Consider the following 26,856-nt stretch of genomic DNA (forward strand, 5'->3'; position numbering starts at 1 on the left):
CTCTCGCCGTAGAGGGCGGTGGAGAAGGCGGTGTAGTCCAGAGCTCCCGGGACGGCGCCGGGTCCGGTGTAAGGCGGCATCCTGGAGATGCAGTACTCAGCCTGGTCGTGAGGAAGCTCCCGCCGCAACTCGTCTATCAGGATGTACGGCTGGAGGAGAAACGTGTTTTATTTTAATGACGGGTGTCCACAAACTTTTGGCCGGTAGTGTATATATTTTTCAATTTTGTACCGGCTCGGACTTGTCATAATACAAAATAAGCAGTTTAAACTCGACGGTATATTCCAGATATAAACGTGGAATAATCCGTGCACGTTATACGATGTAAATTCGACTGAGTCGAGGTTTACGTCAGTTCGTCGTCTCGTGCGTGAATTTACAAACACTCGGGAACACGGACGTTTTTCCGAAATTTTCATGAATAGGAAATTTCTTGCGTAAAAACGCTCGTACGGATGGTTTTACGAATAATCCCACAAACTAATTTTTAAATACATTTATTTATTCTCATGCACACACACACACACACACACACACACACACCTTGTCTGTGGCGAGGATCCTGAAGGATGCGACCACCTGATCTGCCGTGTCCGTGTCTCCAGTCTCTCTGGTCATGAAGTCGATGAAGGACTGGAAGGTTACGACTCCGGTAGCGTTCGGGTCAACCAGCAGCATGATCCGGGCAAACTCCACCTCTCCCTGACACACACATACACACACACACGCGCGCACAATAGAAAAGAATCAACCCCAGCATCCAAAACGAGAACAGTTTGTACTCCAGCTAATTTAAAATATATGACTATACAGCATTCTTAATGAAAATATCCATCGGTTCATCGTTAAAACTATAATGAAACTGATCATTTTTAGCTCTTCAAGAAATCCTCAGATGAAAAATCCTGTTTAAACAGTCCTTACTGTCAGACCGGCTTAGTGCAAAATGATCATTTAACATATAGCGTTACATACAGTGTACTGACATGGAATGCTACAGTGCATGATGGGAGAATGATGAGTGATCTGATTGGGTCACGCCTACCAGGTCATAGCCCATTGAAATGAGACACGCCCTAAAATCATCAGTGTCCATTGCGCCATTCTTCTTCTGCGAGGTCAGGGTCAAAGGTCAGGGATCCAGAAATGAGGGTCCACAATGGAGGAAGCAAGAGAAGCATTAAAGAGATTGAGGAAGGAGGACACACACACACACACACACACACACACACACCAGCCCAATTCTACACAAAGTTTTAAGGTTAAAGACAGATCTGAGGTTAATGCAGGTGAGACAAGTGTATTAGTACTAAAGACTGAAGTTATCTGAAGTTGTAATGCATATGGAAAAGTTTAGATCTGATCCGAGTACAGTACCGAGGCATTAGCTGAAGTGTTCAGTGAATGTTTAAAAATTTAAGGCTGATCTAAGACCAGTACCAAACTGAAGCATTTAGTGAATTTATGATAACTAAAGAACAGTAGCAGGGGATTTGCTGAAATGTCTTAGAGTGCATGGGAAAACTAAAAGCTGATCTGAGAACAGTATCAGAGGATTAGCTATAGTGTTTAGTGTATGTATTATAATTAAAGACTGATCTGAGAACAGTAACAGGAGATTAGCTATAGTGTTTAGTGTATTTATTATAATTAAAGACTGATCTGAGAACAGTACCAGAGGATTAGCTATATTGTTTAGTGTATTTATTATAATTAAACACTGATCTGAAAACGGTAACAGGAGATTAGCTATAATGTTTAGTGTATTATAATTAAAGACTGATCTGAGAACAGTACCAGAGGATTAGCTATAGCGTATGTTATTTATTAGTGTACTGAGTACCCGTACCCGATCAAAGTGTTTGAAGGAGGAGCGGAACTCGTTCATCTGCTCCTGACTAATGCCTTTGGCGTCACGGGTCAGAATCTGAGTCTCGATCTCATTAATGGTACGAGCGATGGTGGTCAGGAGCAGCTCCCAACCAACACGGATATGCTGCAGGGAAAGAGAGAAGGAATGAACTAATGGACAGAAGAATCAGAAAGTTTAGAATGCAATTCAAAAGTGTTGTCGTGAATGATTTTCTAGTTGATACAGTATAAACAAAGGATGGGTGCAGATTTAAGGACCAAGACTTTACTACGTTGCGCTGGCGGGTTCCTTTATCTGACCAGTCAGAGTGTGCGTACCTCCATGGTGTAGCTGGTGTGTTTGTTGTCGAATATGAGTGACTCCTGGATGAGCTGATGGTCTCCCTCCAGTTTATCGATGTTGGGTTTATAGTTGACGATCAAATGCTCGCATTGCTTCAATTGCGTCATCTGGTCCTCCAAAGTCCCGCCCAGTTCCAGGGAGCATCGGCCAATCTCCTGTTACATCATACACACATGTGTGTGTATATATATATATATATATATATATATATATATATATATATATATATATATATATATATATATATATATATATATATATATATATACACACACACACACACACACACATACAACAATAATCTCCTGTCCTTCTTTAAAATTCTACCCGAATATAAAAACCACCAAACGTCTGAATTAAGTACGTTTATTTGTTTAATCACTTATAATGTAATCAGTAATAAATAATTATTCGAATTTAATCACTTATGGAAAAGCAGGTAAAAGAATATATTACTGTTTGAAAATTGAAACCGGAATTTTCTTGGTTTTTTTTTGTTGTTTTTTTATCTATATTGTCTTTGAAATTTCCTGATTTTTGTAACGTGACTTCAAAAAAAAGAAGAAGAAAAAAAAAAGGTGAATTCAGACTTTGCAAATATCTACACAATTCATTCGCATCAAAATCCCCCTTTTTTCCTTTCAAGCATCGTAAGATCAACTTCAGGTGCTGGTGACTGGGATTGAACTTCTTATGTTCCTTCACGTGGGTGGTGTGAATGTGATGGACTAAACGCACTACCTCCACCCGGGTCTGGATCCAGGGGCCGATGATGTTGGCCTGGACAGCAAACTGATGCCGGAGCCTCTCGTTAGCATGCTGTCGCGCTAGTTCCTCCTGCAGAGCGCCATCTCTCTGAGGAACCAGCTTCTTCACCTACACACACACACACACACACACACACACACACACACACACACACACACACACACACAGGGTATGTCCTGATTTTCAACTCTCTCTGTGTGTGTGTGTGTGTGTGTGTGTGTGTGTGTGTGTGTGTGTCGAACCTTGTCCCACTTGCTCATGATCTCCTCGGTGCTGATGGTGCTGTAGGGGTTGGTGAAGTTACCACGGATACCGTAACTATTGAAGATCTTTTGCACTTCCTGTTGGATGCCCAGGATGGCCTGTCTCTCTGCGTCCGCCTCGGGGAGAGTGGCTTTAAATTGTTCGTGGGCTGTGATGAGAGTCTACAGTATAGCATTATAATTTTGCATTATAAAATGACCTTTAGATGCATTTACGTGTGTGTGTGTGTGTGTGTGTGTGTGTGTGTGTGTGCGCGCACCTGGACTTCCTCAATAGTGTGCACTATGAACATGTCCTGCAAGTCCTCCATGGCTCCCTCCATCCAGTTGTTGAAAGGAGCGGATCTCTTCGCGTACTCCAGGAACAGCTGCTCCACCGTCTCCAGAAGCTTCTCAGTCCTCTGAACACACACACACACACACACAGAGAGAGACACACAGAGACGCACACATACACACAGAGAGAGACACACAGAGACACACGCATACACACACAGAGAGACACACAGAGACGCACACATACACACACAGAGAGACACACAGAGACACATGCATACACACAGAGAGACGCACACATACACACAGAGAGAGACACACAGAGACACACGCATACACACACAGAGACGCACACATACACACAGAGAGAGACACACAGAGACACACGCATACACACACAGAGACGCACACATACACACAGAGAGAGACACACAGAGACACACGCATACACACACAGAGAGACACACAGAGACGCACACATACACACACAGAGAGACACACAGAGACACACGCATACACACAGAGAGACGCACACATACACACAGAGACACACAGAGACACACGCATACACACACAGAGAGACACAGAGACGCACACATACACACACAGAGAGACACACAGAGACACACGCATACACACAGAGAGACGCACACATACACACAGAGAGAGACACACAGAGACACACGCATACACACACAGAGAGACACACAGAGACGCACACATACACACACAGAGAGACACACAGAGACACACGCATACACACAGAGAGACGCACACATACACACACAGAGAGACACACAGAGACACACGCATACACACACACACAGAGACACACACATACACACACAGAGAGACACACAGAGACGCATGCATACACACACAGACAGACACACAGAGACGCACACATACACACACAGAGAGACACACAGAGACACACGCATACACACACACACAGAGACACACACATACACACACAGAGAGACACACAGAGACGCATGCATACACACACAGAGAGACACACAGAGACGCACACATACACACACAGAGAGACACACAGAGACACACGCATACACACACACACAGAGACACACACATACACACACAGAGAGACACACAGAGACGCATGCATACACACACAGACAGACACACAGAGACGCACACATACACACACAGAAAGACACACAGAGACACACGCATACACACACAGAGACGCACAGACAGACACAGAGACAGAGACACACAGACAGACACACACACACAGACACAGAGACATACACACAGACAGAGACGCACACAGACACACCCAGGTACACACAGATGCGCACACACATACACACACAGAATATTCAGTATATTTTCCAAACAATACATTTTTTCAGGAAAACACACACGCACACACACACACACACACACACTTCGTACCTCCAGCGCCTCGCGGCGTTTCTGGGTGAGCGTCCCGAGCTTGTCCCAGACATCACAGATACTCTGACACCTTTGATTCACTGCGGCTACATCATGATAGTCCAACTCACTGTTACACACACACACACACACACACACACACACACACACACACACACAGGTAACCATTATACTCAATAATCACTTCACATTATTACGCCTATATACAGTATATACACCAAATCAAGAACACGCACACACACACACACACACACACACACACACACAGTCAGTTCCTTAAGAAATCTATTCTCTCAGAGTAACCCGGTTTTATGGTTTATCGTACAAATATCGTATACTTATTCTTTTAGAACGCAAAACGTGACGCCTGATTTAACGCCACTGAAAACAAAGATGGCCGACAACAAAGTTTTGGCAGTGTGAGAAATTTGTGATTAAAATCTCAGGGCTGCTACGATGCTTTTCTAAAAAATTTAAATAGTAATAATAATAATAATAATAATAATAATAATAATCCACCAATAGGAAGACGATATAGGACAGTTTACAGGAAAAAGCTCAACCATAGGCTAGTGTGATAGAATACGTCCTGGAGCACATCTTTTATTCATTAAAGAAAAGCACGTTCTGCTTATTTTTTATCCGTTTAAAGCTACATCTAATGTAAATAAGTCCACGAAACCGGTTCCTTCCCATGATCGCAGCTATAAAGAGTCGTTCCCTCACCAGCCTCTCCTTCTTTTCCCTCTCTGAAAGACGCAAATAAGCGTCTCCTCACGGAAATCACCACAACATCAGTGATTATACTCTGTTATTGTACGTTATTAAAGGTTAGAAAGACAGGATTTTTTGTCCCCCCAGTATCCCTTTTTGCCATTTCATCCCGTGAAGGTCACACACCTTAACGTGTTTAACTGACGCCTTAGATAAGGCAAGCAACGTTCAGATAACACACTCTCCACTATGAGGCCTTATAAAGTCACGCCCGGTGGCTCGCGGTGTAAACGGCGCGCTCTGTTCCGACGCGCTCGCCGCAGCTTTTTGGTTTGGTGTACGAGGTCAGCCGGATTAGCGAGATAAACCAGAAGGTGAACTGAGCCTTTAGCTATGTAATGGAGTGGGGGAAAGGTTAGTGCTTATCTTTCACTCAGAATGTGTGCATCATTATCTCACACACACACACACACACACACACACGATCATATCCTCACTCTCACAAACACACACAGGCTTAGACGGAGATAGCATGAGCTAAAACAGGATAGCAGTGACACACAGTGCTGAGAATGCATGCAAGTGTGTAACGCAGGAAGTTATTTCATGCTTTTTTCACTAGCTTGGCAGATTACCCATAATCCTCCACATTATTATTATTATTATTATTATTATTATTTAGAATGTCTAGCGAGCTGTGCTGTATTTTAAACGTGTGTTATGTAAGATAGAAAGGTGTGTTCGAGGTCGGTTTGACATTTGATATTTACTCCTTGAGCCCCACCCACCATGTTCACAAAGCTCCGCCCCTACGGGATATACAGTCGACCGTAGCATAGATGGAGTGTATATAAAATGATTGACAGGTGGCCCGTCCTAACACAAACAAGCAAGTTCTCAGCAGCTTAATAAACGAGTGCTGAGGTCATTTCTTAAAATCATATCATCCAGGTTATTTGAACGAGTAAGATATTCAAATTAAAATAACTTCAATTTAAACGGCCATTGGTCCTTTAAGTAGTCCTGCTCTAGAGGGTTCTTTTCCCCTTCTTGCAATTTGATTCGGTCAATCCTGATTATGTTTACAGAGAAGATGAGACGCAGTTGAAGTCTACACTCGATCTGTTTAAAAGAAGCTAAAATGAGTCGTTACGTATTAATCTTATTCACGACGAGGAGGAGGAGGAGGAGTAGAGGTGGGCGTGGTTAAATCGCGTTGGTCCCCGAACGCCTCATACAGAGTATTCGGGCGAACGTTTGATACGTCGATATGCATGATATGCTTGTGAAAGTATGCTGATAATCATCGTATAGAAGGAGCGCCAAATAAACACCGGATTGGATACCGCACGAGCCGAACTGGGACGTGTGGGCGGAGCTAAATCGATCACACTGATCATCTATTACGTCTCTATCGGCACAAAGATCTTCAGTTGTAGTCTTGTGTGGCGTCCGGTATAGTTTCTCGCTCGCCCCAAAAGTTCGTTTTTAATCGCTACGCAGCGTGATTTCACATTTCATCCCCGTGATCCGAGTAAAAATCCGCCATTGTCTAGCCAGGCCAAATCCAAAATGGCCGCCGATTGACTTTCTTTGTCCTACATGGGATATAACGTAACGCGGCCGCCTGGCGCCGTTACAAATAGCGTAGAGAGACATTTTACAGTACGTGCGTAGCCGCAGCAAACGCATTTTCACTAAAGATAAAAGTATTGGCACCCCCCGGCCGTCTTTGGGTGTATGCGCGGCTGTTAAGTGAAAGTTTGTGCCCCTTTCATTTCCATAAAGACATTACAGTTACTGTCGTGGTCACGCTGTGACTGAAATAAACTTGCCATGTTTTGAGAGAGAGAGAGACAGCGAGAGACGACATGTTTTTTGAAAAATTCCCTTACAGAACGGAGTGGAACGGTATCCCCAAACACACATATGGATAACACAGAACATCTCCGTGTATATTCATGAACAAAAGAAAATTCAGTACGCCAGAGCCACTCTACTCGCACTAACCTGACCAGACATTATCTGCTGACGCTTAGCAAAAAGTTGGCACGGTGTTAGCAGTACAAGTTAGGGGTCAAAAGGTCGTACTTAAGTTCTTGTGCAATGGCAGCGATCTGCTCCACTCTGTCCTGATGAGCCGAGAGATCGCTCTCAAATGCTTCATGCTTCCTCAGCAAAGCTCGAACTTCCATCAGCGAAGCTGATTCGTAGTCTTTCTGAATCAAGAGCTCCTCTTTACCTGTTACGCACACACGCACACGCGCACACGCACACGCACACACGCACACGCACACACGCACACGCACACGCACACACGCACAATTCAACTGTTTGAATGAAATCTATCTGAATAGCGTGTTATATACAGCGATATTTCCAAATGTTCAGGATGCCATGTATTTGTTTTTAACTCGCCTGAGGCCCAGGTCTCATGAGTGGTGGCTTTCTGGCGGAATTTCTCAGCCAGGTGGTCGACTCTCAGGAGTTTGCGGATCTCCGTCAGCAGCCACTCCTCGTAGCCTTTCTCCGCCTGCTCCAGACCCTGCCACGCACTCGCTATATCCTACGCACACCCAAACACACACTAAAACTCAACTGTAGAGTTCGACTGTAAGGTTCTTGACATCTCCTGCTTTAGCTGCCATCATCTTTGGAGCGATTTCTATACTTTATAGATGACTATATTACTATATACTAGGATTATACACAATAAGGCTGCTTTTACACATGTGCGATGTTATCTGGGCCGAATTCTATAATAAACCGTGTGATGATGTGTCCTCCGTGTTACACTGGACGATGAAGATCCTGCGATTACGTCAGCAAATGGGATTTGCAGCTGGAACTACCGAGCTGCTGTTATGGAAACTTTATCGGCACCTTCTGACCAATCAGATTTGAGAATTCCACAGCGCTGTGGTATGGCTCGAGCGTGTGTGTGTGTCTCACCGACACCATCTTCCCCTCAGAAGGCATGAAGGCAGGACGGTTGCTGATGCGCAGTTTGGTCTGCAGTGTGTTGAAGTTGATCTCCAGCTGACATTTCTCCTGCACTTTGGGCGGCTTGTGGAGGCGACGGTAATCACGGAAATCCTCCAGCTTACGCTGCATCAGAGCCACGGACTTCTCCGTCACGCGGTTCTCCAACCACGGGGTCGTGCGCATTATCCACTCCAACAACTGAGGAGGAGAGGAGAGGAGAGACAGAGGAGAAGAGAAGAAACAAGATGATACGAGACAGAAGAGAAGAAACAACATGAGATGAGAGAAGAGGAGAAGACAAGACAAGAGAAGACAAGAGAAGACAAGACGAGAAGACAAGATAAGAGAAGAAACAGAAGAAGAGAAGAGACAGAAGAGAAGAGACAGAAGAGAAGAGAAGGCAAGACAAGACACGAGACAGAAGAAGAGAAGAGAAGAAACAAGATGATACAAGACAGAAGAGAAGAGAAGAGAAGAAACAACATGAGATGAGACAGAAGAGGAGAAGACAAGACAAGAGAAGAGGAGACAAGAGAAGACAAGACGAGAAGACAAGACAAGACGAGAAGACAAGGCAAGAGAAGAAACAGAAGAAGAGAAGAGACAGAAGAGAAGAGAAGGCAAGACGAGAAGACAAGACAAGAGAAGAAACAGAAGAAGAGAAGAGACACAAGAGAAGAGAAGGCAAGACGAGACACGAGACAGAAGAAGAGAAGAGAAGAAACAAGATGAGATGAGACAGAAGAAAAGACAAGAGAAGAGAAACATACTGCTAGCTGGTAACGTGTGTGTGTATGTGTGTGTGTGTGTATGTACCTCGCTGGCAAGTCTCTCATAATCCTCCATCAGCTTTTCGTTCTCCTGATTCACCCCCAAAAGTTTACAGATTCGGTTAGCAGCAGTCTCCGCCTGCAGACGGACAGAAACAAAATGATGACTGGACAGTTGGAGGGATGAACAGAGAGAGATAGATGGATGGTTGGAGGGATGAACAGAGAGAGATAGATGGATGGATGGAGGGACAAACAGAGAGAGATGGATGGATGGATGGAGGGACAAACAGAGAGAGATGGATGGATGGATGGAGGGACAAACAGAGAGAGATGGATGGATGGATGGAGGGACAAACAGAGAGAGATGGATGGATGGATGGAGGGACAAACAGAGAGAGATGGATGGATGGATGGAGGGACAAACAGAGATTGATGGATGGATGGTAATTACTGAAGCACACACATCCCGTATTCACACATACACACTATACCTGTTCTGCTCCAGCAAAAGCATGGTAGAAGCAGGACACATACGTCATTATGGCTCTCTCATCAGGTTTAGGAGTGTTCACGATGTCTAGACGAGATGAGACGTGAGATTAAAAAAAAGGACAGGAGACAAGAGGGAAGGATAAAAGAAAGATCAAGAGAAGAGGAGAAATAAAGAGGAACGCTACAGAGAGGAGACGGATTTACGAGTATCGGGGTCTCACTTAATGACTGAAAGAGAGCTAAACTTTTTTTTTCCAAGCACAAAAGCTTTGCATCACATGATCTCGAGTCATCCAAGAACATCTAACGGTGTTCAGCACACACAGTCTCACCTTCCGCGTCCAGCATCTTAGGAATATCGAGGTGTTTCTCTGCCACGTCAAACGCCAGATTCAGATTCCCCAGAGGATCGTCCTGTACAGACCGAAGAGATCAAGCGTTCATTCCTTCTGGCAAATTCCAAATGACACATAACCGAGTCCACACACGCAGAGCCGAGCAGGTGAGGGTTAAAGTCAGCAGCAGCTCATGACCACAGATTTGGGTTTGTGAGACTGAAATTAACAACAACACAGCCTTAAACAAAATGATGCTGATTGGCGATTACTCTTGATTTATGCTATACGCTGCTATCTAGAGAATTTTTAGATGAACCCGGTAACAGGAGACAATGTACTGTCCAGTCATCCAGCAGTCTACAGTCTAGCAGCTCGTTTTGGGCGGTTTTGTTTAAGTGTCTTAAAAGGTAATATCTTTAACCGTGGTTTACATGTTTCAGAAGAATTTCCCGCCCAACTGGAAATGGAGATATGTTTCTTTCTTTTTCTGAGCTTTCACACGAGTAATTCACACATATTTCCGATATACGGACATTATCCCTCTACCGATCGTTGCAATATATCTTACAATAGAAATGCTCCTGTACTTCGCAGACACACGTGTCTGTACTTACACTGTCATTTTGCGGAGATGTATTCAATTTAATCCAGGTTATTTGCGATCAGTGGAAAGAGATTATGTTTAAACTAGCACAATCTGGCAACCCAGTCAACAACTGTCCTAGTTATTCGAGCATTGGGCAGGATCAAGTCTAAAAGCGTTTGTTGCAGTTCTCAGTTTTGGCCACTAGGGGCAATAATGAACCTACGGGGTTCTGTGGACATTTTGTGGTCTGTGGTATAACCACAGGGGATGGGTGAGATTATTTCTTAAAAAAAAAAAAAATTATCAAAATTATGAGAGGTATTTTTATTAAATATATCCCAAAATATACTTTAAATAATTTTTTTGTTTGTTTTTTTTTTGTTTTTTTTTTTTACCCCATAACATTTTTCATGCATCCAACTCTCACTAACGTAGATTAGCGTACTCATTCTGGAGTGATATACATTCACCGTGTCGTCGTTTGCGCATGGTTCGAAATGTGTCCAACATTGATGAATGAAAAAAAAAAAAAAAAAATACAGAGTAATAATCAAATGAAGCATAATGCTAGCAATAAAAACGTGTGAACCTTTTAATGTCCACTTCCAGGCTGCAAAAACTTCCTTTCAGTTTCAAACAAAAGAAACGTGTGTGTCGTTGTGTAGTGCGAAACGTGTGGAATGTCAATGTACGAAACTGTCGCCGTGGATGTGAAATTAACGTGAACAGCTGGCAGTATATTCAATCTAATCCTGATTAGATTTAGTCTGCATGTACACGCAACAAGTTTTAGTCTGCATGTTCCCACTGAAGCTAAGCAGGGTTGAGCCTGGTCAGTATCTGGATGGGAGACCTCGGTGGTATTAGTGAGGCCAGCAGGGGGTGCTCACACTGTGGTCTGTGTTGGGTGTAATGCACTGGTATAGTGACGGGGACACTATACTGTAAAAACAGCACGGTCTTAAATGGTTAAACCGAGGTCCTGACTCTCTGTGGTCATTAAACATCCCAGGACACTTATCCTAAAGAGTAGGGGTATGTGTCCTGGTGAAATTCCCCCATTCCCCTAATAATCTCCATCTCTGAATTGGCTACATCACTGTCCTCTCCTCTCCACTAATAGCTGATGTGTGGTGTGTGTTCTGGAGCACTATGGTTGCCGACGCATCATCCAGGTGGATGCTACACACTAGTGGTGGATGAGGAGACCCCCCCCCATACTATGTAAAGCACTCTGAGTGTCTAGAAAAGTGCAATATAAATCTAACTGTAACTAACTAGACATCAGGAATGCCCTTGGAGCAGCCTCTCCTATCCACCTGGTGTGTCAGTCAAACCCCACAGTCAGACACTGCACCTTCCACTAGTTCCGGGAAGAGCTTTCTAACACTTACACACACACACACACACACACACACACACAGGAACTCACTCATCGAAAACCAGGAAGCGCCACTTGGGATTGCTATATTTTTAAATATCTCAAGTCCATAATCATGCGGTCTCACTTCCGACTAGCAATCAGATCATCAGAACTCCTGCGCTCAGGGTTCGACAAATTTCCACATTTGTTAACAGCAAATCAGACAACACCGGATGCCGTGACACATTTTTTCCTCAAAACAGAGCGAGGGATTAGCCATGCTAGCCCATGTATTCCTGTCAGCCCTGGCAGCAGTGACCTTTCTCTAGGTTTGCAGCTTACAGAGAGCCACGTGTGCGTAACAGAAGTGCGGTTTTCATCGGAACGACGTCTGGACGGAAATAACAGGACGTTCTTTTTGTCTGTATCTTTCACCACAGAAAGATGTCCGTAATGTCACCTTCAGAACTCTTCTACAGTACACGATGCGACCTGTACGACTAACGTGGCACGTTTGAGGGTGTATTTACTTTTGTACTTTATAGAGTGGGGTTTTTTTTTTTTTTTTCATGCGCTATGAATGCCTGAATTTCTCAGCTGTTCATGTCTCAAGTCCCAAAACTGCTTTTCTATTCTCAGATGGATTTTGAACAGTGGACAACTGATCCCTCATGTGTCCATGAGTCAGATCGGATATCTGGGGTACCTGTGTGTGTGTGTGTGTGTGTGTGTGTGTGTGTGTGTGTGTGTGTGTGTGTGTGCGTTCTATTGTTCTCTGTATGCCGGTAAACGGCTATAGCAGATCCACAGGGACTTTCTGATTACCCTTTACTAGAACACTGAGCCTGGGACAAAAACCTGAGGATTACCCTAACCATAGTTTTACCTGGAGCCAAGGGCAACAGCTGTGTGTGTGTGTGTGTGTGTGTGTGTGTGTGTTCCCATTTACCCCAGACTGAACTGACTGGCCTGGCTTGTCTAAATAAATCCTTTGACTTCAGCGTCTAATAAAATCCTTGATGCCTTGATGCACTCAAACCCACTGTAGAGGATCCCAGATTAGCATACAAACCGCTAAAGCAACATTGTTTTAACAATTTCTTTAGCTAGCTGTTGTTATCTAGCCCATTAAAGCATGTATACCATAGCTAGCTATCAGTAAGTACGGGCTAGTCATAACTAGCCTACGTGTATGCTATCTAGTTATTGCTACATAGCCCGTAACTGTGTGTACATTAGCAAGCTACTCCTGGCTAGTTCATTACAGTGTGTTTACATTAGCTAGCAACTGCTACGTAGCCGGTAACTTTCTGTTCGTTAGCCAAAAGCTAAAAAGGTTAAAAGCTAAAAGCTAAAGGGTTGTTTTTTTGTTTTTTTTCCCCAGAATTGCTGAATTTATGAAACATATGAAACTAGTAAATGTAAGCTATAGTACATTTTAGTACACGCGACTGAAAGGTTTCTCACGATGTTAAAAACCTTTCGATCTGAAGGTGTGTGATTAAACGTGTGAAATCGGTGTCGTAGACAAAAAAAATATATAATCGTGCCGACGTGTTCATTTCTTTCATTAGAAAACTAACGTTTTATTTACAGAAATATATTTATTTAAACGTTCGACTCGGAGGGAAATATTCCGATAAGAGTCCGGCGTCGGCGTGAACTCCTTTAATACTGTTTAAAAAAACATCTCAGGGAAATTCCTCAAGAAATCGGGTGAGAAAACGCCGAGAATACGTTTCTGGAATATTCTAGATGAAAACGGTGTCTACATTGAAGATGCTGAAATACTCAATTATTTCAATTTATTTGGGATTTATCATCACAACATAATTCCCAAAGTTCCATGTGTGTTACTCCAGAGTTTTGATGACTATTATTATTATTCTAAAATGTGAAGGAAAAAAAAAATGTAAATAAAGATCTAGTGTGTCTAAACTTTTGACCGGTAGTGTGTACGAGTCACTACAACATTACAACAAGACCATCCGTAACGACAATACATCGTTTTACTTTACACGCCTGTAGAAAGTTTTGCGTTTCCATCTCCTGTATCAAGTCCTTTAATGCTTATATTTTGAATCTGTATTTATGTTAATAACCGTAAAATGAAGTAACTACATATTTACGTCCTGTAGCCTTTTAGCTTATTATAAGCGGCTTTCATAGATTTCTATTGTGTATTAGTAGCAGTGGATTAATAGCACGGTCCTCCAGCCTCTGAAGCGATTTCCCCTGACAAACAGTGACCAAAATAGCACCAAAAGAACGTTCCCCGTGAATTCTTTATTTTAACCGGATGACTAAAATGCTCAGTCCGCCAGTGGTACTGGCAGTTTATCAGAAGGCATCTGTCGGCTAAATTCCTGCAGCTATTCCGGGGGTTGGAAAACTCAGAGTCTCTCCATTGTGTTCGGAGAAAAGTGCGATGAACTTTATCCACCTTACATTATACCAGATTTATCGCGAATCAAAAGCGAGCGACAGTTTAGATTCAGTATGTTATCCAAAGATGTCGGTATTCCGAATGAACAACCAGCTCTTAGTAGTGGATTAAGACTTTTGGACCTTACTGTACACCACAGGCTGCTGAAAAAAAAAAAAAAAGTGATTAATAGGAGTGGTTAGTCTCTATGAATCTCAAATACACACATGAGGACGTTTTGCACGTGTGTGATGTTATGACACAACAAAATCACTCGTTAGCATAATGGCGCGTCTACATTAACGTGACCGTTTCAAAGAATCCAGAGACTTGGATCAGTGACGTTAATATCAGGGGTCAAGGGTTAACACGGGGTCACACGGGACACCTTGTTGAGCTTGGCGTAGTCGATGAGGTCGGGCCTGTGCCTGTGGATGAGGGCGCAGAACGCCAGGCCGTCCTTCCAGCTTCACCACGCCCGTTGAAAGGTCAGAAGGTCAAACATGTTACCAAAAGACATTTCTGGTCATTTCGAGTAAACTTGAGTCGACGTACTAACCTTTAGCCCTTTAGGGTCAGGTTGAAAAGTCAAAAGGTAAAATAAAACTCCACTAGCATTTAGCATTAGCTGTTATCTAATAATATTTCTGTTAACCGTCTATAAAGTACAGCTGCAGATACGGTGGACAGTATGGTGTTTTCCATTCAGCTCTATTATGTGAATTTTAAAATGCGCCAATCAAAATACCCGAACGTAAATATACGAAATTAGACATAATATGCCTAAATATGGAACAATTCAAATTTCTTTTCTGATTTTAATTGCCAATCTGTAAACTGTAATAAAACGTAATAAAAAGTGTGGTCAAAAACTTCTGACTTGTGTTCCTACTCTGCTTAAATGATTTGAATTTGTGTACAGCGTTATGACACTCACCTGACGTGAAAGTTCTGTACGTTCACATTCCTGTACGGAGCCGTCTTCCTCTGACACCACAAGAGCAGGCCTTCTTTAGCCGAGGTTTCTAAACGTACACAGCAAACAGCAATAGGGTTTAGTAGGACTTCACTACAAACCGAACATCCATCCATCCGTTTTCTATACCACTTATCCTACGCAGGATCACGTGGAAGCCTGGAGCCTATCCAAGAGGACCTTTGGGCACAAGAACACCCTGGACGGGGTGCCAACCCATCACATGGTACAATCGCACACACATTCACACGCACTACGGACAATTTAGAGATGCTAATCAGCCTACAACGCGTGTCTTTGGACTGGGGGAGGAAACCGGAGTACCCCCGAAAGCACGGGGAGAACATGCAAACTCCGCACACACAGGGCGGAGCCGGGATTTTTCCATCTCTCTTAAAGTTAAGACAAAAAAAAAAAAAAAAAAGCACAAATTTCTCTCTTGTGAAGTCTTTCCCATGTTGGAAAACTTTACCTCTGACTGGTACAAAGTGCCGACACTGGAGACTCCTTCCATCCTTTGTTAAATAACAACAAAATCTGTTTATTAGTAGAGTGTGTCGTGCGTCCGCCGTACAAGTCCCGGTGTACTGTATAGCGTTACCATAGAAACGATAACGTTAGCGCAGATGTATTAACATAACCCCGTGATTTGCAGATGCACAACGATACTAGATTATAAAACACAAATATATATACGTTTTTATTAACTGCGATTATTCATCTCAAACAGGCTTTAACGATGATTTTTTTATTTATTTATTTTTTTAAGAGCAATCAACCGATCTCGTTCCAGATTTCTCAATAACAGACATCTTACGCAAAAATAAATCAAAAGACGGCCGTACGACGACGATAACTGATAGGATGCCGTCGTCTCGTTTTATTCGAATCGAGCCCTGGCGACATATTTTACGCAGAAAAAGTCTGTACGTGTACCTTTTAAAGGTGATACTGGTGTGAAATCTTCTACACGGTGTCAGTCCTGAATTGCGCTTGCTATTCAAACCGAAAGATTGTTGACGGAGCTGTCTTACATCAGAGTTCCTAAGTTAGCTCCCCGATAACGCCACTTACGCCTGCCGATCTCCTCACACTCGCGTTCCTCAAATAACGCGGAGTAAACAAGACAGCACCTCCGTTTCCCTCGGTTACAAAGGAAGCCGCTCGCCGGCAGTGTGTTAAGGAATCAACTCCATGAGCAAACCGTGTTGAGACGTTTACACAGTCCGTGTTTTCCTACGCGACTGTAATACATGTATAATCATATTGAAGTCTTATTAATTATCCAGTTGACTTTCACGTTGTTCCTCACTTACATGACAGTTTAAGCAATGGCCATATACACAGTACATCCATTTAATAATACAAAATAATCCGAACAAAAGAACAGGTTCAGATCGATCATCTAGAACAGATTTAAAGCGCACCTATTATGGTTTTTCAAATATTCCCTTTCAAGTAGTGTGTTTATATACGGAGCTGTCTGTGAATGTAAAAAGTCTGCAAAGTTTCAAAAATCAAAGCGCTCGACAAACGGAGTTATCGACTCCCAAAAGAAGGAACCGATTCTGAACAGCTGAATCGACTCGTTAGTGATTCCAGACTTTACTTCCTGTACTAATCTATATAGGTTCGTAACAAAAAGCCCCGCCTCTGGTCTTCATTAGCTGCTCGCTGACAGCGGTAGACCAATCACGACAGACTGGGACGTCTGACCAATCAGAGCAGAGTACGATCTCTGAAAGGAGGAGTTTCGAACGAATCCTTTAGAAAGAATCATTTAACGAGTCGTTTGCGACACTGAGGAAAAAAGGTAACGCTGCAGTTTAAATTATGAGCACGTTAAAGTGTTCTTTGATCTCGGATGCACGTAAATCTATCGTATGATATTCTATGCACTGGTTTTTTTTGGTTATGATTTTAATTACAGCTGAAAGATATGTGCTTTCTGCCTACTGCTGAAATTCATACTGCATGTATGACTGCTATCCTGAAGTACACTGGTGTGTTTCAGCCTGCTTTCTAACATCAGAGCTGAAAGCGTGAGGTATTTTTGATATGGTTTATACTCGATGTGTGACTATATGTGAACGTAGATGTACTAGGAATACCAAAAAGTAGTCGACTCTTCAACATTTCCATGTTCCAGCGAAATCTGATTCAGGACATCACCATTTTAGAACCAGTGTGTCTAAACGCTGAGGAACAACACCGATGGCGCCTTGTCAACGTTTACAACGATTCAATTACTAATGCACAAAACAAACATCGCACGTTTTAACGTTTTAGGGTTAGGTTAATTTTTTTTTAATTCCAAGAGTCAAGAATGTTCCTGTTCTCACCAAGTTCCTGTTGCTCAAATATGTCACATCAACAATTTTACTTTGCTACACATGTTTTTAAAATCCGTTGATTATTAGTCTTCGATTACAGTGGGGGAAATAAATATTGGACGCGTCAAGATTTTTTTTTCAGTAAATATATTTCCAATGAGGCTATTCGCATGAAATTTTCACCAGACAACAGTATTAACTCAAGAAATCGGGAAATATAAAGAATTCCCAACATTAAAGTTCATGAATAAAGTTATGTGGAATAAAACGGAAAGACACGGGGGAAAAAGTATTGAACACGCTAATTGAAATTTATTTAATACTTAGTGGAGAAGCCTTTGTTTGTAACGACAGCTACAAGACGCTTCCTGTATGAAGAAATTAATCAGCCGCAGTATTCAGGTGTGATTTTGGCCCGTTCTTCTAAACATATTGTCTTTAAATCTTGTTCAGTTGGATTCAAGTCAGGTGATTGACTCGGTCATTCTAACACCTTCATTTTTTTCTCTGAAACCAAGTGAGAGGCTGTGAGACCATTTGAGAGGCTGGAAAACCAATTGAGAGGCTGTGAGACCAATTGAGAGGCTGTGAGACCAATTGAGAGGCCAATTAAGAGGCTGTGAAGCCAATTGAGAGGCTGTGAAGCCAACTGTGGGGCTGTGAAGCCAACTGTGGGGCTGTGAGACCAATTGAGAGGCTGTGAGACCAATTGAGAGGCTGTGAGACCAATTGAGAGGCTGTGAGACCAATTGAGAGGCTGTGAGACCAATTGGGAAGCCAATTGAGAGGCTGTGAAGCCAATTGAGGGGCTGTGAGACCAATTGAGAAGCCAATTGAGAGGCTGTGAAGCCAATTGAGAGGCTGTGAAGCCAATTGAGAGGCTGTGAAGCCAATTGAGAGGCCAATTGAGAGGCTGTGAAGCCAATTGAGAGGCTGTGAAGCCAATTGAGAGGCCAATTGAGAGGCTGTGAAGCCAATTGAGGGGCTGTGAAGCCAATTGAGAGGCTGTGAAGCCAACTGTGGGGCTGTGAAGCCAACTGAGGGGCTGTGAGACCAATTGAGAGGCTGTGAGACCAATTGAGAGGCTGTGAGACCAATTGAGAGGCTGTGAAGCCAATTGAGAGGCTGTGAGACCAATTGGGAAGCCAATTGAGAGGCTGTGAAGCCAATTGAGGGGCTGTGAGACCAATTGAGAAGCCAATTGAGAGGCTGTGAAGCCAACTGAGAGGCTGTGAAGCCAACTGAGAGGCTGTGAAGCCAACTGAGAGGCTGTGAAGCCAACTGAGAGGCTGTGAGACCAATTGAGAGGCTGTGAGACCAACTGAGAGGCTGTGAGACCAATTGAGAGGCTGTGAAACCAACTGAGAGGCTGTGAGACCAATTGAGAGGCTGTGAAGCCAATTGGGAAGCCAATTGAGAGGCTGTGAAGCCAATTGAGAGGCTGTGAAGCCAATTGAGAAGCCAATTGAGAGGCTGTGAGACCAATTGAGGGGCTGTGAGACCAATTGAGAAGCCAATTGAGAGGCTGTGAGACCAATTGAGAAGCCAATTGAGAGGCTGTGAGACCAATTGAGAGACGAATTGAGAGACCAATAAAAGCCCTGTGAATGCGCTGTCACTATAGAACCAATAGCATTAGATAACATCCATCCATCCATTTTCTGTACCGCTTATCCGACACAGAGTCGTGGGAAGCCTGGAGCCTATCCGTTAGATAACAATAACACTATAACTATAACAATAACTGTAGAACGAGTGCGGTAATATCGATCGAGCATGTTACAGCCGGGACAACTTTCTAAACCCAGCCCTGCTCTCATATGAAAACAGTGCACACCTTCTGACCAGTCAGATTCGAGCATTCCACCTGCTTTGATATATAAATAAATGAACAAACAAACAAACAAACAAACAAACAAATAAATAAATAAATCGGTACAAAATAATAAATCTGTGTTGATTCCGGAACCGAGAGCGTGCAGCAGGAAACTCAGGGCCGACATCAGAGCAGTATAACTGCACAGTAAATGTGTTTTATTATTAGTCTAATCATTAATACATCTATTATTCATTTAGTAGAGGCTAAATTTATCCAAAGAGGAAATACAAGCAGGGCGATATATATATGAAGCGGAGAACAATACAAGAAGTCCTACCACGCACGATTTATTACTATTTTATTCCTATTGTTGTACCTTCTACGGAGATGTCCTGAATGGCGAATCTCAGGATGATGGTCCAGATCATTCCGAGAGTCATCTTCACGTTCCCGTCCACGATTTCTGCACGCACACACACATCAGTACACACTCAGCGTGTCCACAACAGAGCAGTGTGAATAGCCAAACACACAAATCCTACACTTGGTATAATATGCTTACATGTTATCCATCTTATCTATAATATATGCTCAAGGATGAAAATCATCTGAAACTAAAACTTTTGCACTGCGGAATAGCAGGAAGTTGGACAGGAAGTGAACAGGTGGTCTTTGAGACTGTAAGCAATCGCACCTACTGCATGGTGGAGATACTGACGGCTCAGCGTGAAATAAAAAACACACCTTCAGCGCCGATGGAGACGAGCTTGACTCCTTTGCTGGTGATGAAATCGAGTGCTTTGTTGACGTTGGCTATTTTGTGAAACCGCATCTTCCCTCGGTCAGGTTTGGGTAACCGCTCACCTGTAACAAAACAGGAAATAAGCGCATAAGGTATGGTTTCGTGAGGAATGGGCGGGGGGGGGGGGGTGAAATGGGCACGGAAAACATACATGTAGCATACATAGAACGTAAAATGTGCACGTGTGTACCTGAGATGACTTCGAGCAGAAGCATGAGTTTGAGGCCATTCCTAAAGTCGTCCTCGATGTTCTCGATCTGTGTGCCAGCCTTTCGCAGGTGGGAGTTACACCACGCAGTGAACGTCTGAGACACACACACACACACACAGACATCTCAGACATCTACAATGCTTAAGGGTTCTTTGGTTGTCCCTCTTGGGGAACCGTTAAAAGGTTCTTATAAAGGTACTGTGTAGCTTCTACGTGGGTTCAATGTTCTAACAGTTGTTATAAACGGTCGTTCCCTCACCAGCCTCTCTTTGGTTCCTCTCTTTTGAAGTTAATAAAACAAACGTGTCAGATTAGAGAGAAACTCCTGTGTTGGAAAAATTGAAGGCACCGATTTACCTCGGAAAAAGCTCTGAAAATGAATCAACGCCTTCTGACCAATCAGAATCGAGAATTCAGCACCGTCGTGGTTGAATATTGAAATAACAAACGATATATTGTGCAGCACTAATGACTCTGAAGGTATACAGTAAGATTACTGTTCAGCCGCTGACATCATCTCTCTGAGTCACACACACACACACCTGTTGGGTGGAGGATCACCGGTGATTAATCAACCGCAGACTTTCCTCTGACACGATGCCCGGGATTTCTTTGAGTAATTCCATGAACGAGTCGGCCTCTCTGACCTGCTCTCCAGTAATACCTGACCTTCTCCTGACTTAAGTAGAAGCGCCATGTGTATATATGGGTTTCACATTTGTTGCTCATACACCGGGATCTCAGTTTATCAGGAACACCACACACACACACTCAAACGCACACAATCCATCGTGGAGATCAGCAAATGGTTGTAGTTGACCTGTATTATAGTTGGTTACGCATCATAAAACTAATGGACTGACGATCACATCCCTACGTGGTTCTTCCCCAAACTGTTTCCCACAAAGATTCAAGCACACAATTGTACAGAACGTCTTCGTATGCTGTAGCTTTACAACTTCCCTTCACCGGAACCTTGTTCCAGCATGACAGCGCCCCTGTGTACAAAGCGAGCTCCGTGAAGCCATGGTGTGTGAAGACTGGAAGAAGTTGGAAGAACTCGTGTCCTGCACAGCACCATGACCTCAACCCCACTGAATCATCATCATCATCATCATCATCATCATCTTTGGGATGAACTGGAACTGGAGTCTCCTCACCTCAACCTCACTAACGCTTTTGTAGCTGAATGAACACGCATCCCCACAGCCACGCCCCCAAAATCTAGCAGAAAGCCTTCGCAGAAGACTGGAGCGCATTATAACAGCAAAGGTGGTACCAACTCTATAATAACGGGCAAGGTTTTTGGAATGGTCGTGCGTCCACAAACTTTTGGCCGTATCACATATCATCTATCGATATTAGATCTGCGCGTGCAGTCTCCGAAAGCCCGACACGTACGAAAGTATTGGAACGGCAAGGCCAATTCATGTGTTTCTGCCGTAGACTGACGACATTTGAGTTCGAGTTGAAAAGATGAGAAGAGAGTTTAAGAATTTCAGATTTTATTTCCTGGTATTTAGACGTAGAAACGTCTTAAAACGTCATGGAACGTAGCACGTTTTTGTACGAGACCACACAATTTGCAGGCGGGGAAAAACATTGGAACACGTGACTGACAGGTGCGTGTTGTTAGCCTAGGTGTGTCCTGTTAGATTGGTTGTTTAAACAATAATAGCTTTCCGTTTCGCCTGGGAAGCATGTATTTGTTGTTAAAAAGGATAAGACAACATGAAGATCAGAGAGCTGTCTATGGGAGAAGAGCAAGCCATTCTGAAGCTGAGAAAAGAGGGGAAATCTACCAGAGGCATCGCACAAACATTCTGCATAACCAATATAACAATGGACCCCGACAGTGGCAGCGCTAGGGATTGACCAGTAACCCAGAACCTTTAACTGTTAATCCACCACGGACCCATTTTGCATGCATTTCAACCAGAATGTGCTTTTACTTACATTCACATGTGCTTTTATTTCTGTTTCAGTCCTGTTTCCACCCCTGTCCTGTCATTGGTTAGTTGCTCTACAGTGTTCACCTGTTCTGTGTTTAGTTCTTGATTTAGTTTGTCTGTTTATACCCTGTGATGTCATAATATATTCGCGAAGTCTTACTCGCCTTCACTCAGTGCGCACGGCGGCCGCGTCAATAAGATTAGATCATAAAAAAATGATATATACACAAATAAAACTGGAATTTAAAATGCCATATCTACAACCTGACCGTTTTTATACACAGCGCCGTGTCATACAGCGTCAGTTTCTGATTCTACGAGCTTCTGTTACTTGTTAGCGTTGTAGCTCGTGTCCAAAATGAACGGACTGGTCCATGTGGTGTAAGAGCAACATAGCGAAACTAGCTCCACAACATGAAACGTATTCATGGAAACATAACTCATTATCAATGGAAAGAAATACGAGCAGTGGAAATTCCCCGTGTTTTAAGAGGAACAAACATACTGAATTTGTTTTTTTAGAGTAGGAGTTTGTTTTTTTTTGTCTTTTTTGGACAAACTGTATATTTAATACTGCATATGACTTAAAACAAAGACATCGCCTTGTTAAAACGGTCAACTTTTTCGTTTATATTAAAAGCAGGACTGGACCTGGTGTACATCATGGAGCCTTAAGAGTGCCGTCCAGAGCGCATTCCTGCTGAGGTACGGCATTAAAATTAGCTTGTTGACGGGGTGTGTTTTGATAAGAGCTGTGGATTCGAGTGCACTGGATGGGGACGGGGACGTGGAAGCTGGCCGTGACCCAGGCACTCTGATTGGATGGGAAAGAATTTCATTCATCTCTAGAGAGAACGCGTGTCGGTTTATTGAAGCATGAATGGTGTGATGTGATGGATAAGTATTGATTTATATCATGGAAAATACTCGTTTCTGATTGGCTGGCTCACTGTTTTCTTTGACAACGCAGCACTGCGGAATTCTCCATTCTGATTGGTCATGAAGTGTTCTATAACTGCTAGAACATAAGTGACGTGCTGTTGTAGAAAAATTGTTGTTTTATTCCAAAGTGTTTTGTTCCTCTTATACCGTCGCGTTTTTTAGATTATAACAATCTTCGTTGTCGTTAGATGTTACTATGGAAACAATAACGTATCAAATTGTGTGAAAAGCTACTGTCAGAGCTGCTGTTACAGAAAACTAATCAACACCTTTTGACCAATCGGAATCAAGAATTCAGCAGCGACGTTGCGCAATACGTGCTGGATATCGTATTGCAGGCGATTATAAAATAATCGCTCGTTTAAGTAAAAGAAAAAGGGAAAAAAAAAAAAAACAATACTGTCGATCCGAGTAGTCTTAATTAGAACAGATGAAATGTACGAAGAGTTTGTGCGCTATAGATTAATAGATGTCGCACGTAGAGCACAAAGTCCCCCACTTCACCACACAACCATTGTTCCAAACAAAGGAATTCCTCGCCAAGGACATCGGATGAAACCCCATACAGCCATTTGGTCCCGAAGGTTAAAATTAGCCTCAGCATCCTCGCTAATCCTGAGCACGTCATCGTGTGTCAGAAGCCATCTGTTGACAGCAAGCGCATACCGAGCGCCTCAGCCTCTCCAAGTGCCGCTATTGTTAGCAACGATGCCAGATTGGGTGCTTTTCCACACAATTGCTCTATTTTAATCCCGCTGATTTGAGGGGAAATAAGGACTAGTTACAGGTTGCGTTCTGTAAAAACTGGTCCGAACGTTTTTCTTTTCAGCTATAACTGCCAGCTAGTGACTACGCTAGACACGTCATAGTTTGCTAGCGCGAAAACAAAGCAACGAATTTCAGCTATTTCAGGAGATGTATATCCCCCCCCCCCCCCAAATAGCACCACAATCTATAACATTCACAGAAAGAGCTGAATAGAAACTGAAAAACTCTCAGCAACCGTAAAAAGGACTAGCGTCTGCGTACGAGGCTAGCGTAGCTAACAAACGAGAGACGCTAAAAGGTGTAGGTACGGTTTGGCATCCTGAAAACCGTCACACGCTCGTGTCGAGTTGTTTAGGGTCTCAGAGTCTCAAAAAGACCACGGTTATCTGGTTTCTCACGCTGTATGAAACCGCGTTATCTAAAAACACGGAAGAAATTACGTCGCAGAGCTACAAACTATCGGAGCGCCATCTTGAAACTGGAACCAAAGGATGAATGTACTAGAGGCCATAAAATAGTGCACGTTTTTAGTTTTTAAACACTTTTACGAAATGGAAAACAGTGCGCCGAATTATATTTTATATCATATTATATATCATATATATATATAAAAACCTCGTAGCTCCAGTAGCTGCAGAAATAAACACACGGTGGCTGATTGATGACATTTTGGGATCTCCTGTTCAGTTCACTTGGACGGAAATACTCATTTTAAGGGAATTCTGGGACGGAAAGGTCATGCGACACGACGGCGTGGAGATGGAAATATCTCCTGGGATTGAAGACGTGAAATTTCACCGGTGCAATTTAACCACTTTAAATGAATAATAAATAGATGCATAAATAAATAAAGAAATAAAAACTGGTGCGCTCTCGGAAATAAGCGTACGACACTGCACCTTCCGTTGTTGCTCTGATCTTTTGTACCGTCAGTGTGTATTGATCACTTGAAAATGTGGAGATAGTGAACCTTTAAACAAACTGTGAGGCATGTACCTGGACCATAAAGAGCGTAAAGCTTTAATACAGGACATCTCAGTAAAAGAGGTACAGTAGGGTCCTGAGAAAAGCCTGAGAGCACCAGTGCAGAATCTTGGATATTAATATAGTTGTTTGAAATATTTCAGCATTCTGTTTATTTCTAATTTTAAATATGAAAAGAAAGTGGAAAAAAAAAAACAATCACAGCTTTTGCAAAGTGGTGTCAGACTTTTGGACTCCACTGTAGAGTACAAAATATGAGAGAGAGAGAGAGAGAGAGAGAGAGAGAGAGGGAGAGAGAGAGGGTGAGAGAGAGAGAGATACAGAGAGAGAGAGAGAGAGAGAGTGTGAGAGAGAGAGAGAGAGAGAGAGAGAGAGAGATAGTGAGAGAGAGAGTGAGAGAATGAGAGAGTGAGAGAGAGAATGAGAGAGAGAGAGAGCTACCTTGCGCTGTTGTTTTTCCCAGGCCGGGTCCAGCAGCAGGTCTCGGTCCCACTCATCCTCCTGCATCATGTACTCTTCCTGATAGAAGCCGTTATCGTACAGTACCGAGTTCTCCATCTCAATCATGTCGTTTTCCTCCGGTACGCGCGCGCTCACCTGTACAATTTGTTGCTCTAAGTTTTTGTTTGTTTATTTGTTTGTTTGTTTGTTTGTTTTCTCTCTGTAACAGCTCTTTACACCCTCGAGTCTATCTAAAGTCTGGTTTTCCGTTTTCAGTCCTTCTTGATCTTCTTCTTTCTCTCACTCCCGTTGTCTTCCCAACCGGCTGGCCACGCGCTCACCGGCGCAGCTGTCAATTAATACCGACAGGTCACGTGATCCTCTCTCTCTCTCTCGCTCTCTCTTTCTGCCGCTGTGTTTCTGTCTCTCTCTCTCTTTCTGTCTCTCTCTTTATGTCTGTCTGTCGCTTTCTGTCTCTCTCTCTTTCTGTTAGTCTCTTTCTGTTTCTCTCTCTCTCTCTTTCTGTCTTTCTCTCTCGCTCTCAATCTCTCGCTTTCTGTCGCTCTGTGTTTCTGTCTCTAACTCTCTCTCTCTTTCTGTCTCTCTGTTTGTCTCTTTCTGTTTTTCTCTCTCTTTCGCTTTCTGTCTCTCTCTCTTTCTGTCTGTCTCTCTCTTTCTATCGCTCTGTCTTTCTCTCTCTATCTCTGTGTTTCTGTCTATCTCTTTCTGTCTCTCTCTTTCTGTCTCTCTCTCTCTTTCTGTCGCTCTGTCTTTCTCTCTCTATCTCTGTTTCTGTCTCTATCTCTTTCTGTCTCTCTCTTTCTGTCTCTCTCTCTTTCTGTCTGTCTCTCTCTTTCTGTCGCTCTGTCTTTCTCTCTCTATCTCTGTGTTTCTGTCTCTATCTCTTTCTGTCTCTCTCTTTCTGTCTCTCTCTCTGTCTGTCTCTTTCTGTCTCTCTCTCTTTCTGTCTCTCTCTCTCTCTCTCTCTCTCTCTCTCTCTCTCGCAAT

The 26,856-nt window shown here is 43.1% G+C and overlaps 1 protein-coding gene across 1 annotated transcript in view; it reads right to left on the bottom strand.

Annotated features, from left to right (window-relative positions):
• actn2b (actinin, alpha 2b) overlaps positions 1–26,856 on the bottom strand; it is a 27,427-nt gene extending 571 nt beyond the window's left edge. The window contains exons 1-21 of the mRNA XM_053632509.1: positions 25,849–26,856; positions 20,741–20,855; positions 20,493–20,612; positions 20,125–20,211; positions 15,558–15,645; positions 15,009–15,087; positions 10,241–10,322; positions 9,908–9,993; positions 9,460–9,552; positions 8,611–8,841; positions 8,077–8,224; positions 7,750–7,900; positions 4,945–5,053; positions 3,507–3,647; positions 3,226–3,408; positions 2,957–3,091; positions 2,191–2,370; positions 1,850–1,996; positions 1,046–1,111; positions 544–702; positions 1–149 (exon numbers count right to left, since the gene is read on the bottom strand). The exon at positions 1–149 is cut by the window's left edge and continues 571 nt beyond it. Of these exons, the coding sequence (XP_053488484.1) occupies positions 1–149; positions 544–702; positions 1,046–1,111; positions 1,850–1,996; positions 2,191–2,370; positions 2,957–3,091; positions 3,226–3,408; positions 3,507–3,647; positions 4,945–5,053; positions 7,750–7,900; positions 8,077–8,224; positions 8,611–8,841; positions 9,460–9,552; positions 9,908–9,993; positions 10,241–10,322; positions 15,009–15,087; positions 15,558–15,645; positions 20,125–20,211; positions 20,493–20,612; positions 20,741–20,855; positions 25,849–25,974 (2,675 nt within the window). The 5' untranslated portion in view covers positions 25,975–26,856. The remainder of the gene's footprint in view (positions 150–543; positions 703–1,045; positions 1,112–1,849; positions 1,997–2,190; positions 2,371–2,956; positions 3,092–3,225; positions 3,409–3,506; positions 3,648–4,944; positions 5,054–7,749; positions 7,901–8,076; positions 8,225–8,610; positions 8,842–9,459; positions 9,553–9,907; positions 9,994–10,240; positions 10,323–15,008; positions 15,088–15,557; positions 15,646–20,124; positions 20,212–20,492; positions 20,613–20,740; positions 20,856–25,848) is intronic.

The sequence above is a fragment of the Ictalurus furcatus genome, chromosome 9, assembly GCF_023375685.1.
Source record: "Ictalurus furcatus strain D&B chromosome 9, Billie_1.0, whole genome shotgun sequence".
Taxonomy (NCBI): Eukaryota; Metazoa; Chordata; class Actinopteri; order Siluriformes; family Ictaluridae; genus Ictalurus; species Ictalurus furcatus.